Source organism: Ixodes scapularis, unplaced genomic scaffold (genome assembly GCF_016920785.2).
Source record: "Ixodes scapularis isolate PalLabHiFi unplaced genomic scaffold, ASM1692078v2 PGA_scaffold1__304_contigs__length_218370807, whole genome shotgun sequence".
In the NCBI taxonomy this organism is placed as follows: domain Eukaryota; kingdom Metazoa; phylum Arthropoda; class Arachnida; order Ixodida; family Ixodidae; genus Ixodes; species Ixodes scapularis.
The window spans coordinates 6,844,678-6,862,879 of record NW_024609846.1 but is presented as its reverse complement, the minus strand read 5'-3'; the positions used below and the strand labels follow the sequence as shown (position 1 = coordinate 6,862,879).

The 18,202-nt window shown below is 42.4% G+C and overlaps 1 protein-coding gene across 1 annotated transcript; it reads left to right on the top strand.

Moving 5' to 3' along the window:
- Nucleotides 1-3,089: 3,089 nt before the first annotated feature.
- Nucleotides 3,090-13,263, top strand: LOC8039849. Its single transcript, XM_002413736.4, has 4 exons — nt 3,090-3,211; nt 7,932-8,038; nt 11,459-11,569; nt 11,666-13,263. Exons 1-4 carry the CDS (start codon nt 3,160-3,162, stop codon nt 12,149-12,151), a joined length of 756 nt encoding a protein of 251 aa, XP_002413781.3. The 5' UTR covers nt 3,090-3,159; the 3' UTR covers nt 12,152-13,263.
- The last annotated feature ends 4,939 nt before the right edge of the window (nt 13,264-18,202 follow it).

The window sequence follows — 18,202 nt, the reverse complement described above, 5'->3', positions numbered from 1 at the left end:
AAACGTAAAACTGTATGTCCGGCTACAGCTGGCTATTGGAAGCGCCAGCAAGGCCACGAAGCTATGTTAAGAAGGCTGGGGAGACAGCGAATAAACAGCCGCGCCGCCCGTTATCAGGCCCTTAATGTGACGTCATGAAGGAGATTACGCAGGCAGGGCCCATATCTAAGGAGCGTTGGTTCCATAGGAAAGAGGACGCTTCTTAGACTGCAGTTTACATATCCAGCGAGCTCTCAGTTTGCTTAACATTCCCGATTCCAAAGTTCGTAACATCTTGAACATTTGTTTGCTGGTGGTATTATTTTATCATTTTTCATTTCCTGTTTTGCAAGCTCTTACTGTGTAGGATTTATACGCTTTTGTATCGCACCTTTGTCTGCAACAGTTTGGTATACGATATTAAAAAAAAAATATATAAGCAGAAGGCATATATGAGGTTTCCTATTCAAGGGATTTCGAATTGAAATTTGAAATATGCCTTTCATGTTCAGAAATAAGTTACACATGATAAAAAAAAAATATCTGCGTATTACAATCTCCCGCTTGTATTTTGAACGGGCTATATTTTTGGTCGAAACAGCGGATTATGGAAAGCGCTCCCAGGGCAGCAAACGGAGAGCGCGACGTATCTCGGGAGGTCCGGCGCATTCGTGACGTCACTTGTTCCGCCACGGCGAAGGCTACAGCGAGGCTGGTGTGGTTTTGAGCTGCGCCAGCGTTCGAGATGCCCGAGGACTGGTTGTGGCAACAGGAGCGTGTAGACACGGGAAGAGGCGAAGTGAGTCGCGTGAGCCTCAACATTGCACTGACATACTCGTCCTCTCGCTCTCACTCCCTCTCTCCGTTTGTGAGAAGGGAAGTTCGGTTCGGCCATGTTTGACAAGCTGCGTGCTCTTGGGGATTGACAATGTACTTCCGCGGAGTGGCGCCGGTTTTTGGGAACGATCGACGAAACGGCCTTCCAACTCGATTTGGGAACATGCACCAGGTGCGATATTTTTACGTAATCCTTCTAAATTCTTCAACCTAAGTGTAGGTGTATTTTAGAACATTAAAGTAGGTGTATCTGTCGTGTTGCCACAACATAATTGAAATACTCGCTCAGTACCCTTTTAAAGGGACTAACTTAAAAAAAAAAAATTTCTATTATTTTTGTTTAAAAATTGCCAACTGTTTTATAATCGCATTATTAAAATTTATCTCGCGAAGGCTCTGTCACGTTGAGCAAACACGGCGGAGACAGAAACAGAAACATATACATAATAGTTGGTAAACTTTTTTTTGGTCGCCCTGTTGTCCGACAAACCTGTCACGTCGCGGGAACATCAGGACAACACAGGCGAGAGCAAGGCTGGTGCCTCGATGTAACAGCTTTCGGCAACAATACAGCAGTAACTTGTGTCGGACGGCGGGTGTTGCCACGATGGGTGGATGAGCGAATTTAGTGCCGTCAACACAACACAGATAGCATTGATGCACAGTTCTCTATCAATAACGTGTTATAAGAGCTTACTGAAATAAAGGCCTAGAGAACGCTATATAACATTAGTTAAGGCTGACGTGCATCTGAAATATTTTAAATAGTTTTCATTGCCTAATTACAGAAAGCGAGTGTCGAAATCGTCACAGCTATGGTAGTGAACGTTCAGATGGTTGCTCAAATTAAAAGCTCTGAGAGATCAACTGACTTTATTGGTTGTGAAATAATTAGTATGCCCACCTACCCATTGATAAAATTAATAAATATCATCTACGAAACCAAGCGGTACAATAATCACAACATGAAAACGATCGCTCTGGTCATGATTGTTCATGCTTGTAACTAAAAGAACAGCCGCTGATAAACGCCTCAAGTGTTTAAAAAATACACAGATCGTCTGGGGAATGACGCGATCCCGTAAAACGCGGTAAAAGAGAGACGACCATGAAAAGTATTTATTCCACCGATCGTTAGAAAGGCCGATTGTGTCGACGTCGCAGCCTTTAAGCACTGTCAGTTCAGCGCAACACCACGCTAGAAAATACACTTTGGGGTATTGCCGGTGCTCACTCAATTTTACACTAGAAGTAGGAATCGCATGAAAGACAGAACCAAACAGAAACACTTCATACGGTGGCGTAAATCACAAACATAGCAGCGATTTCATCTTTCTCGTTTAGGGCTAGCTACTTTGTCAGCGAATGAAGAGCATGTTGATATAATAAAAAAAAAGTAGAAAATGCTCCCCCTGTCACGTTTTCGGATCAAAGTCAGTGATTGATGTCGTTCCGTGGTAATTTCCGGCTCTTCGAACTCTGTAGCAATTTGTTGAGTCACATTTCCAACGCCATCGCGCCGCACACAAACTAACGTTGACACGAACGACGAGAAACAATCAACTTTGCGGAATGTTCCTTGTGTCGGCCACGCCGTTAGCGTGGTTTGACAGGGTGTTCTTCGAGTGTCGGACAACTAATCCGCGAACACGGCCGCGTGAAAAAAAAAGACAGGTTTCCTTACAGTTGCGATTGCTTCAATGTGAAAGGGTCGCTGAAAATATGTTTCCCTCGTGTTGATGGATTAACTTGTCTAACTGTTCCCTCAATATGACACAGCCTTATATAAATCATGAACTGTTCGAAGAAATATATTATATAACGTTCCTGCGTGAATAATTAATTGGTTTGAAGACGCTTCCATCAATAACGATTCAGTTTGCACTCTTCATGTTGCACTCCCTTGGAACCCCCTTTTCCAAGCTACGTTCCACCGTTCCCTCGAACACATCGCACTTCATGACGTCAATGATTGCAGATGTTCTCCACAACTTTACATTCAACTGGGGTTGACGGTGCAAGCTAGAGGCAAGATAAAACAAACAAAAAAAAAGAAACCGCTCCCCAAGACATTCCCAAGTGGCACGGCGCGCAGGCTTTATCCCTTGATGTTCGAAAACATGTGCCGCAAGCTCCTATTGTGTTCGGTCTAACTTCCGTTTTTTCTTTCTTGTTTTTTTTTTTGTGTAATTTGAGACAGTGCCGTTTGCTGCGCTCAGAAAAAGGCAACGCCACTCGTTTGAACGTAAGCACGGCAGTCTATTTCGCACGCCGCGTATCAGAGTGAACGTACGCTACAGTCAGACGTACCTTGGGGGTATATTTCTTTAGCAACCACCGGAGATGGAGACACTTACCTGGATGTGCCTGGTCTCAGCCGCGTGGACATCATACCGTATGTACACGAACATCTTCCTCATTTCGTAAATAATATATCTAACGACAACTTGCATTCAAATTGCAAAGAAGATCCTTAACAAAAATGCTCTCGTTAATTTGTATACGTATTTAACATCAGGTGTATATTTGGAAAGAAAGACTGAAGGAAAATAAAATTAAATTGCTTTTACTTTATGAATTTATAAATTGCCGTTGCTATCCCGCTTTCTATTTTTTATTTTTAACCATTTCTTGTATGAATTGCCAATGTTTTTGAATATAATAAACAAACCGGTGAAGGTCGGCCCTCCTAATTTTGGTCGAACTAAAGATGAAGAGAATATATTTAAACGTAGCGATTTCAAGAAATGCAAGACCAGAGCCCAAACGCATGGAGTTCCACAGGTAAAACACGCCTGTAAGAAAATAAGAAGACATTCTTAGAAATATTAAAATGTAAACATATTTTTGGATAAAACACAGTTACCTAATAAGTAAAGCTCTTTCAAAGGCTCTATGGCTCTTAAAAAAACGTAGATGGCCGCCGGAATCCATAGAGAATGTTCAGTAAGGATCAGAACAATCCAGTTTCTTTTAACCCCCAAACATCCGTTAATACGGCCGTGAAGGCGAACAATCGGTGAAATTCATCGGTAAGCCTTGAGTACGATAACGTTTAGAGAAACGTGGGTCCTCGTCCGTGCCGATGTCGAAAATAAACTATTAATATACAATAAAGTGTTTAATGCGAGTAATATCCGGCGGATGGTAAGTAGTTCTTTCAAAATGACAGACCACAACTTATCTGAATAAAAATGTACAAAGGATTGAACTGAGATAAGCGTCGCAATAATTAATATTTAAAGCGTAAATTTACGACAGAACACTCTGGTACAGTCAGAGTCAACTGAAGAAACGTAGGGTGTGGCTAATTATGCTTATCGATAGCTACCTCGTGATTGGTTCGCGGAGTCCTAAGCGGCGAATACGCTAATCTCATTGGCCACGGAGTGCTACCGAGATGCTGCCAACCCGCTGCGCCCCCTGCGTTTCTTAGAGGGCACTGAACTCCCTACAGCATTTGTGGAGTGCCTGGACAGGACGCTTTATCGATGACGCAAAATAAACTGAACACCCCCCCTCCCTAGCCCCTCCCTTCCCTGCCAAGATAAAGGAGCTTTCCATTGCTCAAAAAGACTTAGTTTTTTTTTTTTTCTTTTTTCCCCTGCATCCGGAGAATTCAATGAAGTTAAACGTTTTTTTACACATCTAGATTGTTTAGCCAGAAACCTGTTGCTGAAAGAGTATTTCGGGGACCGACCCAAAAGAAATAGAATAATTTTCAATGCATTAGATCAATCTTGGATTTTCAACACGCAACGCAATCCGTACCTCGACTTATAGATAAAATCTGTTCAACTACACGTTTTAAAGAGCTGCCAACAACAGAAGAAATTTCGCTACGATTTAGCACATGACGAACGAGCCGGTATGCGGACCTCAACTGGAGAGACGATATTATGATCCAGCTGTCGAATAAGACAGGAGAGATAGTTATTCAGAACAACCGAGACTAGTTGATGAGCGGACCAGGCAGCTTAATGTCAAATACTTTTACACCGAACTATAGGAATATCCCGCTAAGAGCTATACCAAACGGATGAAATAAACCCTAATATTTTTGCACGAAAAAAAACCAACAACAGTAATTAGACATCTACAAGTCAATGAAGCCCACCTACCCTAAACCTGGGCGTTTCTGTACACTACCAAAAATTCATATACAAGGAAACCCTGGACGACCAAGAGTGTCTGAAATGAGCCAAAGAAATACAGCCAAGGAAAGAATTTCAAGCATTATTAACTCCTTACAATAAACCTCCCAACCGAAGTCCCTTCCTATCCCAACGCAACTAATCACTTTCTTAACGAAATATCCGCACTTGTTACTCCGACTAATACATTCTTAGTCACGATGGACGTTGCGTCCCCATACACAAACATTCCGCACCAGGATAGCATAAATGCGGTATAAGTGCCTGCAGCAATAGCCCACCCAACACCTACACGAATGGCGACGTCCTTACGAAACGAATGATACTAATTTCGAAACCAAACAACTTTGAAATTGAACGGAAGCGCTTTCTGCAGGCAGATACCGGTTACAGCAACGGGCACAATCAATGTTTTATAAAGGTAGATTGAGAACATTGTTATAAACTAGTCGCTTCGTGAGGCAGACCTTTGAAACTTTCTTAGTAATTTCGACGATATTCACTATAATATAAAATTCTCGCGCTGCTACTCTGAAACTAGCATCGATTTATTCGATGTAACAATGGAAATTCTGAAGAGAACTCACCAACGAAACTCTACAGGAAGCCCACAGACCGCCAACAGTACCCTCACTTTAACTGTTAAACCCTTAAACATTGCAAAACCAGCATTCCGTACTCTCAATCCCACAGATTCAGGATATGTCCAAACTTGAATGAATTTGATAGCAAACCAAAGACGTAAAACAGTGGTCACCAAATAAAAATAGCCACCTACAGTAGTGGACATAGATGGATAAAGCACGAGGAATTTACAGACCACAAATCAATAATGAACCTCGTCCCAAGGCACCTAAAGATACACAAGTCAACCTTGTCGTCACCTTTTGGGCAGCCTTCCAAGTTTTAATAACATTCCAAGGAAACGTTTTCATATCTTACCACGGAGTGACATTCTTAGCACTTTGTTTCCTGTGCCATCACGTGTGCACTACCGGCGAGGACCCCCGTTCGATGCGTTCGTCACTATCAAATATGCGTTTCATGGATCTACTTTAACTGCATTTGTGAAGGCCGGGCCATCACGTGGAGCCTGGGGCGAAATGGTTGTCCGCACCACTACGCCGTCGTCGTTTTCAATTTTCTAACAAACCTCTCTCCGACGAAAACGACCGACCCAACCGGTTAATATGAGCACTTAATATACACTCATACACAGACGCGCGTAGAATAACAAGGGGCAGCTGCCGACGGCGGGGATGGGGACGAGAATGTAGAGTTCATTGAACTTGGGCCTCTATCCGCAGCGTCAGAAATGTCTGCGAGAGATACCCGGATGGCTACCCCGCACCTGCATCATACAGCTAGGATGATGCTGTGGGCAGCAGGAAGGGCAAGACAGGACAAGAAGATATAGAACAGACAAAGGGTTTATGAATCATCTCTCTTGTTTTTTCTGGCATGCAATAATCCCCTCAGCTGCACCTTGGTTATTCGGAAACCGTTATGTATTTTTACTGCTCACAAATTGCTTTGCCCTGGTTTGCTCAGTCAAACTTGCATGGCTGTGGAAAATAAATAAGCTTAGCTTAATAAGTCCGATTTGTCATTCATTTTTCTACAGGCCAAAAAAAACTAAAATAAAAAAAAAAGAAGCAGAACACACCAAATTTGCATTTTTATGGTGTTTATAGCCACAATCAACACATGCTATGCCAATCCGCGAAATGTTCACAAGACAAGATACAAGCACAGACATCTAAACCTATGGTGTGTCTAGTGTTGGGGGGGCGGGGGTGACTTTTTAAGTATTCATTTAGAATAAAATGAAGGATTTATGAAAGGAAACGTCTTTAATATTTACCAAGACGTTTCCTTCTCGAGCGCTCACGTCATCCTCAGTGTCAGATTGCAGCCCTTGGAATTGAAAGCCCGCATGTGACCTAATGGGATAACAGCATAGTTTGCATCCTAAGCTGCAGTAAATACCTAACAGCCAACACAACACGAAGCCTCAAGCATAGCTAAATAGTAGTATCGACAAAAATGGTAAATTTAAAAAATGAGACAAGCCCTTGCCCCTTTTTTCATGCTCCACAGCCACACACGTTAAACTGTTACAAGGTTGACCACACTCGAAAAGTAGGGTCCGAGTGTTAAACAGTCAAACGACAATTCCGTGAAAAATAAAAAAAAAGCTTAAACGAAAAAAAAATGTATGTAATTGAATCACCTTTAGTTTTGGTGAGGCGCTTTAGCGAGTTTATTTTATTGTGATTGATGCGCTACTTTTCTTAGTTGTGGGTGATATCATCTGTTATTTTCGTTTTGTTTTCTGCTTGGTAAGTATAAGAAAAAAACTTCGAGGGTTTCTAACGTGGTGCGTTCTTCATTTTCTGCTTTCTTTAGGAAGTGTGAGGTCTGGGTTGGTCCTCGGGTGCTCGCTCTTAACTTATGCGGCTGTGTTTACTCTTAAAGTTAGGGGTATGCTTGTTGCACCATGTCTGAAATAAATAGAAAATTTAATCCTCAGAAAAATATGACTGACAGTTGAATATTTCTATATTGCCCCGTCTCCTGTCATTTTTGAGCGTGCACACAATATCCCCGCAACACAGTATCATGTTTAGTGGAAATATGATATCACTATGATTACTAAAAATATATTATAAAATTACTGAGCCTCTTTATTACAGCTTGCCACGTAAGGTAAATAGTTTAATGTAACACGTATAAACGTGTTCCAAAAGAAAATATGTCATAATCATAATACATTTGTAATTACATAAAATTTTAATAAACCGCCCTGTGAAAAAAAAAAAGTTCAAACACAAGGAGCGTGCCAAATCACCACACTACGTTGAGCCGCCGCCGCTCTGAACTTAATATTTGAACAATATTTACGCTGATCCTGTAGAGACAAATATCGGGAAAATTGTAAGATTCCATTCCTTGTTATAGTTGTCCTGGCTTCTGAACATGATCTTCATAGTCATATATTGGTATACGACGGGGATGAACACATGAATGCAACAAAGGGCTGTGGTGGCCTGGAACCTCCATTCCAGGTAAGAACGCTATGCCTCACCCCTGCGTGAAATGAAAGGTCAACTTGTATAAGTGCTTTACAATGTGCGTTCAATGTCTTCGTGAATATCTGATAGTTGAGAGCCTATCTGAGAATCACAATGTTGTATAGAATTTTGTGTCTGAACATTTACTTTAACTTTTATTGAAGGTGTTTTAAATATGCAGTTCAGTAAGCCGCAATTTTGTGCTCAAAATCCGTTATAGCAGTGAATTACAGAAGATGTTTTGCCCTGTTGAAACCTTAATATACTGCATTAATTAACAACAAAGAAACTGAGATAAAAATGGTCACGTGTTTTGGGGACTGCGGTAAAATATGTTCTACTGTACAAGGTCAACTGTCCACAGCACAATGCAGCTGCTACGTCTTGTGAAAAATGCCTTGTTCATTATTTGAGTCTGGATGCCCGTGACAATCATTCACGGTGCAAAACTTTTCACAGCATGAATATTATCACTATATAATTAAAGAAATTCCTCGTATTAAAGGGGTACGGAAACATAAATTGAAATATTCAAATTTCGTTCGGAAATGAGTCAAGCATGACGGATAATAACCGTAAATCATAATCGCACGTTTGTATTTTGAACGATTGGCTATATTTTTCGTTCCAAGCGGTGCACTCGAGCAAGCGCTCGAAGAGAAGCGAGCGGAGAGCGCGATGCGTAATGGGATGTCCGGCGAAAACAAAAACAGAAAGAAAAGATTTCCCGCGTTCGTGGAGTAGCAAGGCAAGCGTGGTGATGAGCTTTGCCCTTGGTGGCGTTGTCAGCGTTGTGGTGGTGTCAATAGCGTCAGCGCGTTACAACCGAGCCGCTCGAAGCACCCGTGGGGTGACGAGCGTGTGGCTGGCCCGAGGAGCACGTAGCTTCCACAACACTGTCAGCTTAGGGCTGAACGGGGTGGGGAAAGCAACTTTTGTTCGAGTTTTGAGCGACGGGCTAATCTTCTAGGGGGAGAATGGCTGTTTCCGGTTGCACGAACGAGGCTCCGAGAAAGAAGGGAGTCCTTCCTTTCCGTCTTCTTGGACCGTTTGGTACAATGCGCGATTTGTGAGTTCAGGAGGAAAGCTAAGAAGGACAACGTTGAAATGACACAGAGCGGCGCTGCTCCGAAGGAATCTGCTACGTCACGACTACGTAGCAGCTTCCACAATGTTGCTAGACTACCTCCCAAATAGGCTCCGCATGCATGCACCAGGTGCACATTGAAAGATCGTTTATTTACTTTAAAATTAGTTTTCTTGCGCTTTTCAACGGAAGACTGGTGTTCTTGAGGTTAGGGTGCAACATGCAACACATTAAAGCTAGAAAATGAGCGCCGAAATTTCGTTTCCCTACTCCTTTAAAGTTATTTCGATTGCATAAAATATTTTGCCGGGTAAGGTAAACATCTAGACATCTAGATTAAAAGAAAATGTTGAACACATAACTGCTGGCTCAGTAATTGAGAGGCATGTGGAAAATATTTTGTTGTACTGTGACTAGCTACCTCGGTGGCTCCGAGGCAAATCGCCGGCCTACACATCACCAGGTGGCGGGTTCGAATCCCGGCATATTGCGGAGAAGGCTTTTTAACCGAGCACTTCTTTGCACGTCAAAACATCCCCAGGTGGTCATATTAATCCTCAGTCCTGCACTGGGGCGTGCCAGATGCCTTTCATTGTTCTGGCACGTAAAGCCTCGAAATTAGACTTTATTATACTGTAGTTATACTCGACGCAATATATCTATATATTGCGTCAATTAGCATAAAACCAAACAACCTGCAAATGTCGAATCAAATGGCTGACATCTAGTGTATTGGCACTTACTGATCTGAGGTAATCATAAGTGTGCTATGAAAACACTCAAACCAGTTTGAGGATGACGTTTTCCAAAAAGCAAAAAAAAGCAGAATTAGGCATGAGTGTTTGGACAGCGCAAGGTTCATATGCCATATACGAGTATATCGCAGCACGGGCTCACTCCGTAGTTAAAACATGCAGCCAGTGTACTACGTCTGCCACAGGGTCATGAACGTAAACCACGTAGTAGTGGTGTGCAACCGCATGTTGCTTTGAGTTTCGATAGTGAATTTATGCAATTTTTTCTTTCGTTTTTCATTAATATATTGATGTTTCGTTAAAATCTGTCATCATGTGTAGATTTGTTTTGGTAAAATTTGCGTTATTTATATTTGTAAAGGCTTTGTGTGAGATTCTTAGTCATTATACTTGGGCTTTCCAGCCCTTGCGCAAATTTATATGAAAAGCTTAATTTGTTCTGATAATTGTTACCGTGGATCTGGGATGGACCTAGAAAATAATGAGCAGTACAGCAATCCTTCGCGCAATATTGTTCCTAGCGGAGTTGGCTGATATCCGCTGAGTATTTTCGGCACTCTCCAAGTGTTCTTTGTCGAGGCATCGAGAGGACCTTTAGGACCTTAATGTCTTTCCTTCAGCTGAAGTTAGAGCGGCAGACTTCTTTATTGACTCGCGTATTTAATCGAGGTTCAGGATATCGTGCCGTCCTGCCTAGAAATCGCACTGCGGCCGCGTATTATTCCGTTTCATCGATTTTTTTTTATTTATTTTTAAAAATGCATTTGTTTTCGGGAGCAGCCACCGACCAGTTCAATGGTAATTCGCTTCCTGCATCTAAACTTAGATAATCATTGAGAGAACACGGCAGCGAATTTTGTGGCAGTGTCCCAGTAATTTTGTGTCATTGGAACGTTTTGATAGTGGGGATATACTAGTACTAATAATAATGGTCTTTAAAGACTCACAAGGGCCACGTCACCGCGGAAAGGGGACAACCCTTACGACTGAGGACCACGATGCCGCGTCTAGTGAGTGTGATTATGGGATGATATGATATACAAGATACTACATGAGGGAGTCGTTTATTAAGAGCCATTACTTCTGTCCTTTCATTTTTTCGCGGCAGCGCGTTTGCTGACGTGGTGCTCAAAGAATTGTAGGGGGGAAATTTTGAAGGAGTTAGAAGTATCGACCGTTTGAATTAGAAGTCGTCACCTTTTTACCACCGCCTATGTAGTTATAATTCAAAAATATAGTGTGCTCCCCCAAGCCAGTTCTGGGCAGCAACCAACCCAAACAGACGTTCTCACCTGGAGCGTTCTTATGTCCGCCGTTCTGCGTCACTTTTCTCTGCTATTACAAAAGTCTGCCTTTTAAGAAGGTTGGATTCTATTCATCGCATGTACCCGGGGTGTTGCAGTTAAACTGAGGCAATAAAGCTTACGAATCAATGATAACGCTTTCAAAAAATTATTTCTCAATTACCTACACATAAACCTCAAATTTTATATTTTCGCTTTACGGTGATATCAGTGTTATAATCTCGCGTTTTAAGAAGACATAAAAACTAATTATTATATCTTTTTACAGCTCGCACCGAATCCTGAGTGCATATTTTACTGCTTGAAAGAAATAAAAAATAATCAAAGTCAAGAGCGAGGTTGGTCTTACGACCATTACAAGGATGGAACACTTTGTGCGGTAGGAATGTTTATGTTATGAGTAATTAATATTACTGTGTTCATTTATAAAGCACAAGCTTACAATAATAAGTGAAATGTGTTATTTATATTTCAGTATCCTAATGAAAACGCAACTGATGGATTTGCCTATGGCGTATGCTCAAACTTTAGCTGCAACACAAGTGCACCCGTGAATGTTACATTGCTTAATGAAATTATGAAACGACCTTCGGCCCCCACAACAACTTTGCCAAAACCAAGCTCAACTACCAAAAGGATGCCAGACGATTTCGACGACACAACAACAATTTCACCAAAGTCAACTTCAACTACCGAAAATATTACGGAATATGTTGACCAAACAACAACAATTTCACCAAAATCAAGTCCGGCTTCCGAAACCATTACAGAACACGTGGATAACGCAACAACAGTTTCACCAAAACCAAGTTCGACCACCGAAAATATTACAGAGCATTTCGACCCCACATCAACTATTCAACCGAAACCAAGTTCAGGAAACTCCATTAATCAAATCTCTGAATTGTTTCGTGCTACTCTGGCTATGCTACCCCTACTAATAGCGTATTTTTCTCTCTAGTGTGTGTTATATTAGTAAGTATTGAGCTCCGAACATTCGCAACGGTAAAGCCTCGTTAATGCGAGTTGCAATTCAGATGTGTTTCATGCTTTTTAGACCTGAAAGTTGTCTTCGTTTTCATTTATAACGCAGGTACTAGAATTTAGCAATAGATGTAGTTTTGGCCACATATTAATTTTAAATGTTCATTTATATTTAGAAGTTTCGCGTTCTTGTACTCCAAAGAGATGAGGACACAGCGTTTTCGCCGTTCCTTCAAAACCAAGAAAATAATTTTCACTACATGATGTTTGTTACTTTCTAATTCAGTTGCTCGAATTACAATCATTAGTGAAACGCAGTAACTTTTGGTCAGATATGATACAGATAAATTTATTTATTACAGGACTTTAATATCGGATCTATTGAACCACATACAAATAACAAGATGTAAACTTTTAGGCGTCAAATACCTGCGTCTTTGATGGGCCTATAGCGTGCGCTAGAACATTCAACCTTATGTCATTCTTGCACAAACTGTATCAAGATGGAGGCTAATAATCATAGTTTTCTTCCAGCTCCACTAAATTGAAATTAGAAACTCTCAAAAATACTGTATTTCTTACTTATTTAATGTACACAGCTGTACATGTAACGTACATGTTCTAGCATTGTTATGACTCCCCGAACTTTGTTTGTTTTGTACCTGTCAAATACGTTTAAGTTGCAACGCAATTAACTGACATAATTCTAGTCAAAACATTTTCACACCATAACATAGTAATTATTCAGCTATCTACATAAGGAGCGTGTGCTACATGTTACTTACAGAATTTTCCTAATAAACCAATACAGTGCTCTGCTTTATAATTTCACACAGCTTTGTTTGTGAACAGTGTGTCGGTACAGAAGTCCTAGCTTGGCAAGCCAATGCTTTCTGAGAGCCGCCATGACTTGTTCTCTACGAAAAAGGTTATATGGAGGTTTTGTAGAAAACTTTTTGCTTAGTGACCGTTCAAAATACGTAAAAATAGAAACTGTTTAAATTTGTCGTTAAATAATGTAGAGAATGTGTTTCTATCTATTTCAACCTGAAATAAAATATACGTCACAAATAAACAAACCAAACAACACATATCTCTCTTTTCTTTTCGTCGAAGTTTTCGACTAAATGTTGAAATAACTAACATCAGAAACTCCTCACTGTTATGCTATATCACTGATGTTCAACACACTTGTTGTGTGTCAAGGAATAAATGAGATTCATATTAATGAAAGAGGAAATGAAATTGTATATTTAATATTGATAATTATGTATAAGAGTCGGAACCCATATTTCTTGCATATTTTCATAGAAACCACATTTATATTAGGTTGCTGAAATATATGGCACCAGTACTCCGGTATTGTCGCAAATGTTTTCAGAATCATAGAGCCGCAGCGCACAGCAACAACGTGTATTCCGGATCGGTGTCGTGCGTGCATGGAGAGCCACATATTAGGTGACACTCGTGTGGGTATCCAGTCAGCTAGAAGTTAATGACGGGAGCAGAGCAAGGCAAACTTTGAGCACGTGAAAGTTGCAGCTTTCTGCAAAGTTACTAAAACATAATCATAAAAGGAGGCCGGTTTCGGCTAGCTCTATCAATTATTGCTAGCGCGTTCGCCTAGAGATTTTTTGGTAGTTTAGTAATTTACGTTTGACGGCAAAGGAGTACGGAAGGAAAAGTTTAAAGCTAGTTGTTTTGCTTAGGTATATACCACGTCGCATCAGCACCTGATCAACACCAGTATCTCGCTTGTAAACGCAAGAAAAGTAATTTTAAAATTAATAAAACGATTTCCCATTTGCACCTGGTAACTGGGGGGCCGAAACTTTGTCAGGGGATCGTGACGTGTTCCTCCCGCAGTGGCGCCACCCTCGGCAATACACCGTACCCGTATAGATGCCCTAGCCGTGAATGGCACGTTGCAAACGCGCTGCTTCGCGCGGCGCGCTGCAGTTCTAGTGCCGCTGAGTGGTTCCTATGTTGATTCATTACGTTTGCATGCAGGATGCCGCGCTATTGCGCGGCAGATTGCTGCAGGAGCAGCATGCTGAACTGCAAGACCAGGGGCAGACGCAGGTATTTCCAGAGGGGGGGGGGGGGGGGGGTGTCTGCGTCTCATATGTCTGAAAAACCCCTTCCCCCCTACTCCGCGATTTTTCTCCCTAAATGTTTACACAACCCGGACCCGACCACCCTCCCACCGCCACCTCTGAATCCGCCACTCTGCGAGACACCGAACAGCAGGTTTCTAAACGAGGAGAAATTCTGAAGCGTGTGGAAACGTCTCGCGCGTCCGTCGTCTCTTGGGCGCCGGTGAAAACCAATCGTCTGTACGGCGACCATTTTCGCCATAAAGACTATGAAAGGTGGCCCACTGCCCTCAGGAGTCTGGGTCTTCCTACCAATAATATTCGGCTGCTACCAAGGGTAGTGCCGACTCTTTTTTTTTTTTTTTTCAAGAAAAGAAAAGCAGAAGAGCTCTCCGGACCGCACGAAAAGCAAAGCAAACTCGTACGTGAGCTAAACAAAACACCTAATACAAGTGTTCCAAAATTCGACTCTGGCGCATCGGAGCGCAAGGAGAGACGGAAAAAACAAAGGGCAGCGTAGAGAGAACGCAGGGAACGCGCGGTGACGAAGCAGTCAAGCGCACGCCGTCATTGATTGATGCCGGGAGGGTGGGGGGGGGGGAACAAACGCACATCGGTGCATTTTGAGGCTAAACAAACGCACGAGGTGTGCAAAGAGCAGACCAACTTGCAGGCCGTACAGCGCATACCTTCAAGTTGGCTGATCAGTATTAAATGCGAGGCATTTCTTTGCGACCCCGACCCACTTCAGATTTCGTCGGGGGGACGGTCGGTTTGTCGGATGGTTCGTACGGTTCTAGTCCGAATCGCATCTCTGCCTTCATGTACGAGAGGGACTACTCGTCCTCGCTGCCACCCTCCGAGTCCCTTTGGTAGTCCAAGTTCTCGTCTTCTCAAGTTCATAGATCATGGCGGAGCGCACCGCGGGCCACAAGGTCCGAAATGAATAAGTCACGACGGACGTCCTGCAGCTGTGCAGCTTTCCGATTTTCTGACACGCGAGATTGTTCCACGCAAAAGCCACTGCCGTGTTGGTGCTCATAATCACGCCAGCCTTTGGCAGTGCTGAGGAACCTGACGTTACGGTTCCGAGACATTTCCCATGACGCATCGCGCACCTCGATTGCCTATTCCAAAGCGCTCGCTAGAACCGGACGATTGAAACAAAAAATATAGCCATCCGCTCAAAATAGGAACGAGCGATTGTGATATACGAATATCATAGGTCGTATTTCATTCATTTTGTGAGGTTTCCGTATATTCTGATTTTTTTTATTGTTCCTCTTTATACCTGTAGCTCTTCTTTAAACTTATCCAAATTACATTTTCAACTTTATAAAACCTAGTATTGTCCCTAAACCATTTCAGTTGGCACGCGATGTAAAGATGTAGTTATGAAGAGCAATATTTTAACAAAAAATACACCAAGACAGCCAAGTATAATTTCTCAACCGCGTAGGTTAAATAGAAATGTCTACACCAACAAGTTTAACATTCCATGGTCTCGTACTATGTACGGTCAAAGAATAAAGAGTGCACTGAAACCATTTTATGAAATTCTTTAAGCATCCAAATAAAAGAGAGCAGAAGTTTTGAAAGTACAATTAAACCGTCTTATATGGAAACAATATTCGAATAAAGAACACTGTTATATTGCCGCCCGCAGGGCCGAGAAAGCAACGCTCGGTCACCGACTTCTAGAAGATTCGCGTTCAGTCTCGCACCAGACGTAACTTTCCACCTGCTTTCTTGTTCTCGAAAGTGCCAGTTCATCCTCGCCCCGAGCGCGCGACGCTCGAGCCTTCTTTGCCGAACTTTTGAGATAGTGACGCACTGTAGATAAGCATGCAGCTACCCTCGAGCTGGTCGAGTCAGTCTCGCTCTCGCCCCCGTTACGCCGCCGAATCGCCGCCTGCTTTTCTGCTGCCTCGACGCTCTTTCGTTACTTGTTTTGTTTGGCACATGTTCGTCAATTAAATTTTTATTTTCAGTTCACTGTTCGTCTTCTCGTCACCTTCATTCGTGACAATAGGACATATGCATGTGTGTAAGGTAACCGCTGCGATTTTGTTTTTTACATTCTGAATGAATTCGAGACAAGACAAGAATGACCCCGATCCAGATGCGTTGGTGCAGTGTGTTCTGTTTTTTATTTATTTTATTTGAATAAAACTGGCTGATTGATTAAGACAATTTTCCGTATAAAGAAATGACGGGATCTCCAAGAGGTGAGGAAGACCAGAAAAATGTGATATATATGTAGGAGCAATGAGCATGACGTTTTAGTTTCTTCCTGTCATGGCGGACATGAAATTTCCCAGATCTAATTGTATTTTGAGCTTTGTACTTTGTCGCGACCCTGCTATTGTTCTTGGTGCTGCGCTACCTGACGGGGGCCCTGGAATCATCAAAAATCAAATTGCATCGGCTAGGAGTTGACGGAGCACGCTGATCGGATTCTCGCGATGATGACAATGGGCTTTGGTTTTCTAAATCCAACATGTGCACTCCGTGATCTTTCAACAGCGACTTTGTGCTTGACGAGTCTACAGCCCCAGTTATACAGAAATACGAATGCGCAGGTTTCTTTTATAGTGTGCCCAAGGGGAATATTATGCGGTGAGTATAGGTAAAGATACACTAATGACAACTCTTGCAGTTGTACTGTTTCATTTCAAGGGTCTTTAGTGTTCGTTTTTCGTGAACGATGTTGCTTTAAGCGGATCTACCGGGAACGGCTCATGATGGTGGGTCTACGTCACAAAGTAATACAAATCTAGTGAAATAGCCGTGGCGTCCTGCTCACACCATTCTGGCATGTAGAATATTGAATACCTTCAGATGCCTATTCTAGGTCTCCATCATTCAGTGCCTTTCTCGCGGGTCACTTAGTTGCTTGCAAATGGTACAGAAGTCATTATCTTTTTTGGATCAATTTTCTCGCAGATGAAGGGTCCGGTCTAACGATGTTGCGTGCATATTCGTCGTTAAAGCGAGTACGGTCTAAAGCAGATGGTACATAAATTATGAGTTCGTTTGGCCGTCCCGCAATGAGTTTGTTTGGGAATGCATCGTTTATGGCACAAAAGGCAGAGCAGACGAAACTTTGCGGAGTTAGGTTCGCATATTCATTCCTTGTCATGAACCGCAGCGGTAAGTAACATCTATGCAACGCTTTGCTTCTCGTGGGTAAACTAAAATTCTGCTGGAAGGCTTGAGACCCGGCATAAAGGCAGACGAGCGAAGGTCGCTTAACCATTTTAAGATACAGAAAGACAACTTAAGTTTTCATTGTAGAAACTTAGAGTTGCACGAACTCTGGCTTCCTTCAGTAGATTAGTAACATTCGATAACCAACGGCACCATTGAAATGGAACCATATAATAGACACTGCGGGCAAGGCCTAAAATTGCAGTGAGGCGCGAAACAGCAATGTCGGTATACGAGCATGTTAACTCAATATGCAGCTATTAAGTTTGTACAGCGAAAGACGTAGCCTACAACGCCCTACTCATTTTCCCGATGAAGGTAGCAATTTTTTTTAACTCTTGAGTCATATTTCCAGGTTGCGCACAAGAGAAACGCTTAACTTAGGCAGAAGTGTGGTGAACCTATGGGTCTGGCTTGGACCCAGCTAGGTTTTGCAACATGGCGCCTGTCAGTGCCAAAGTACGTTGCTTAAATAGAGGCCCAGGTGGGCTATCCTAGGGCATGCCAAAGTTCGGCTTTTCTCTGGTCCGCCGCAGGAGTGCTAAAGTAAGTCTCATATACTTGAGCCATAACTGCTAAAGTAAGTCCTACTTTGAGGCTTCCGTATGTGCCACAGTTTGGCTTTTCTCTCGTCCTCCACAGGAGTGCCAAAGTAAGAGCCAGACTTGAGCCATAACTTCGAAAGAAATTTCAAATTTGGGGATTCGGGGCGTGCCAAAATC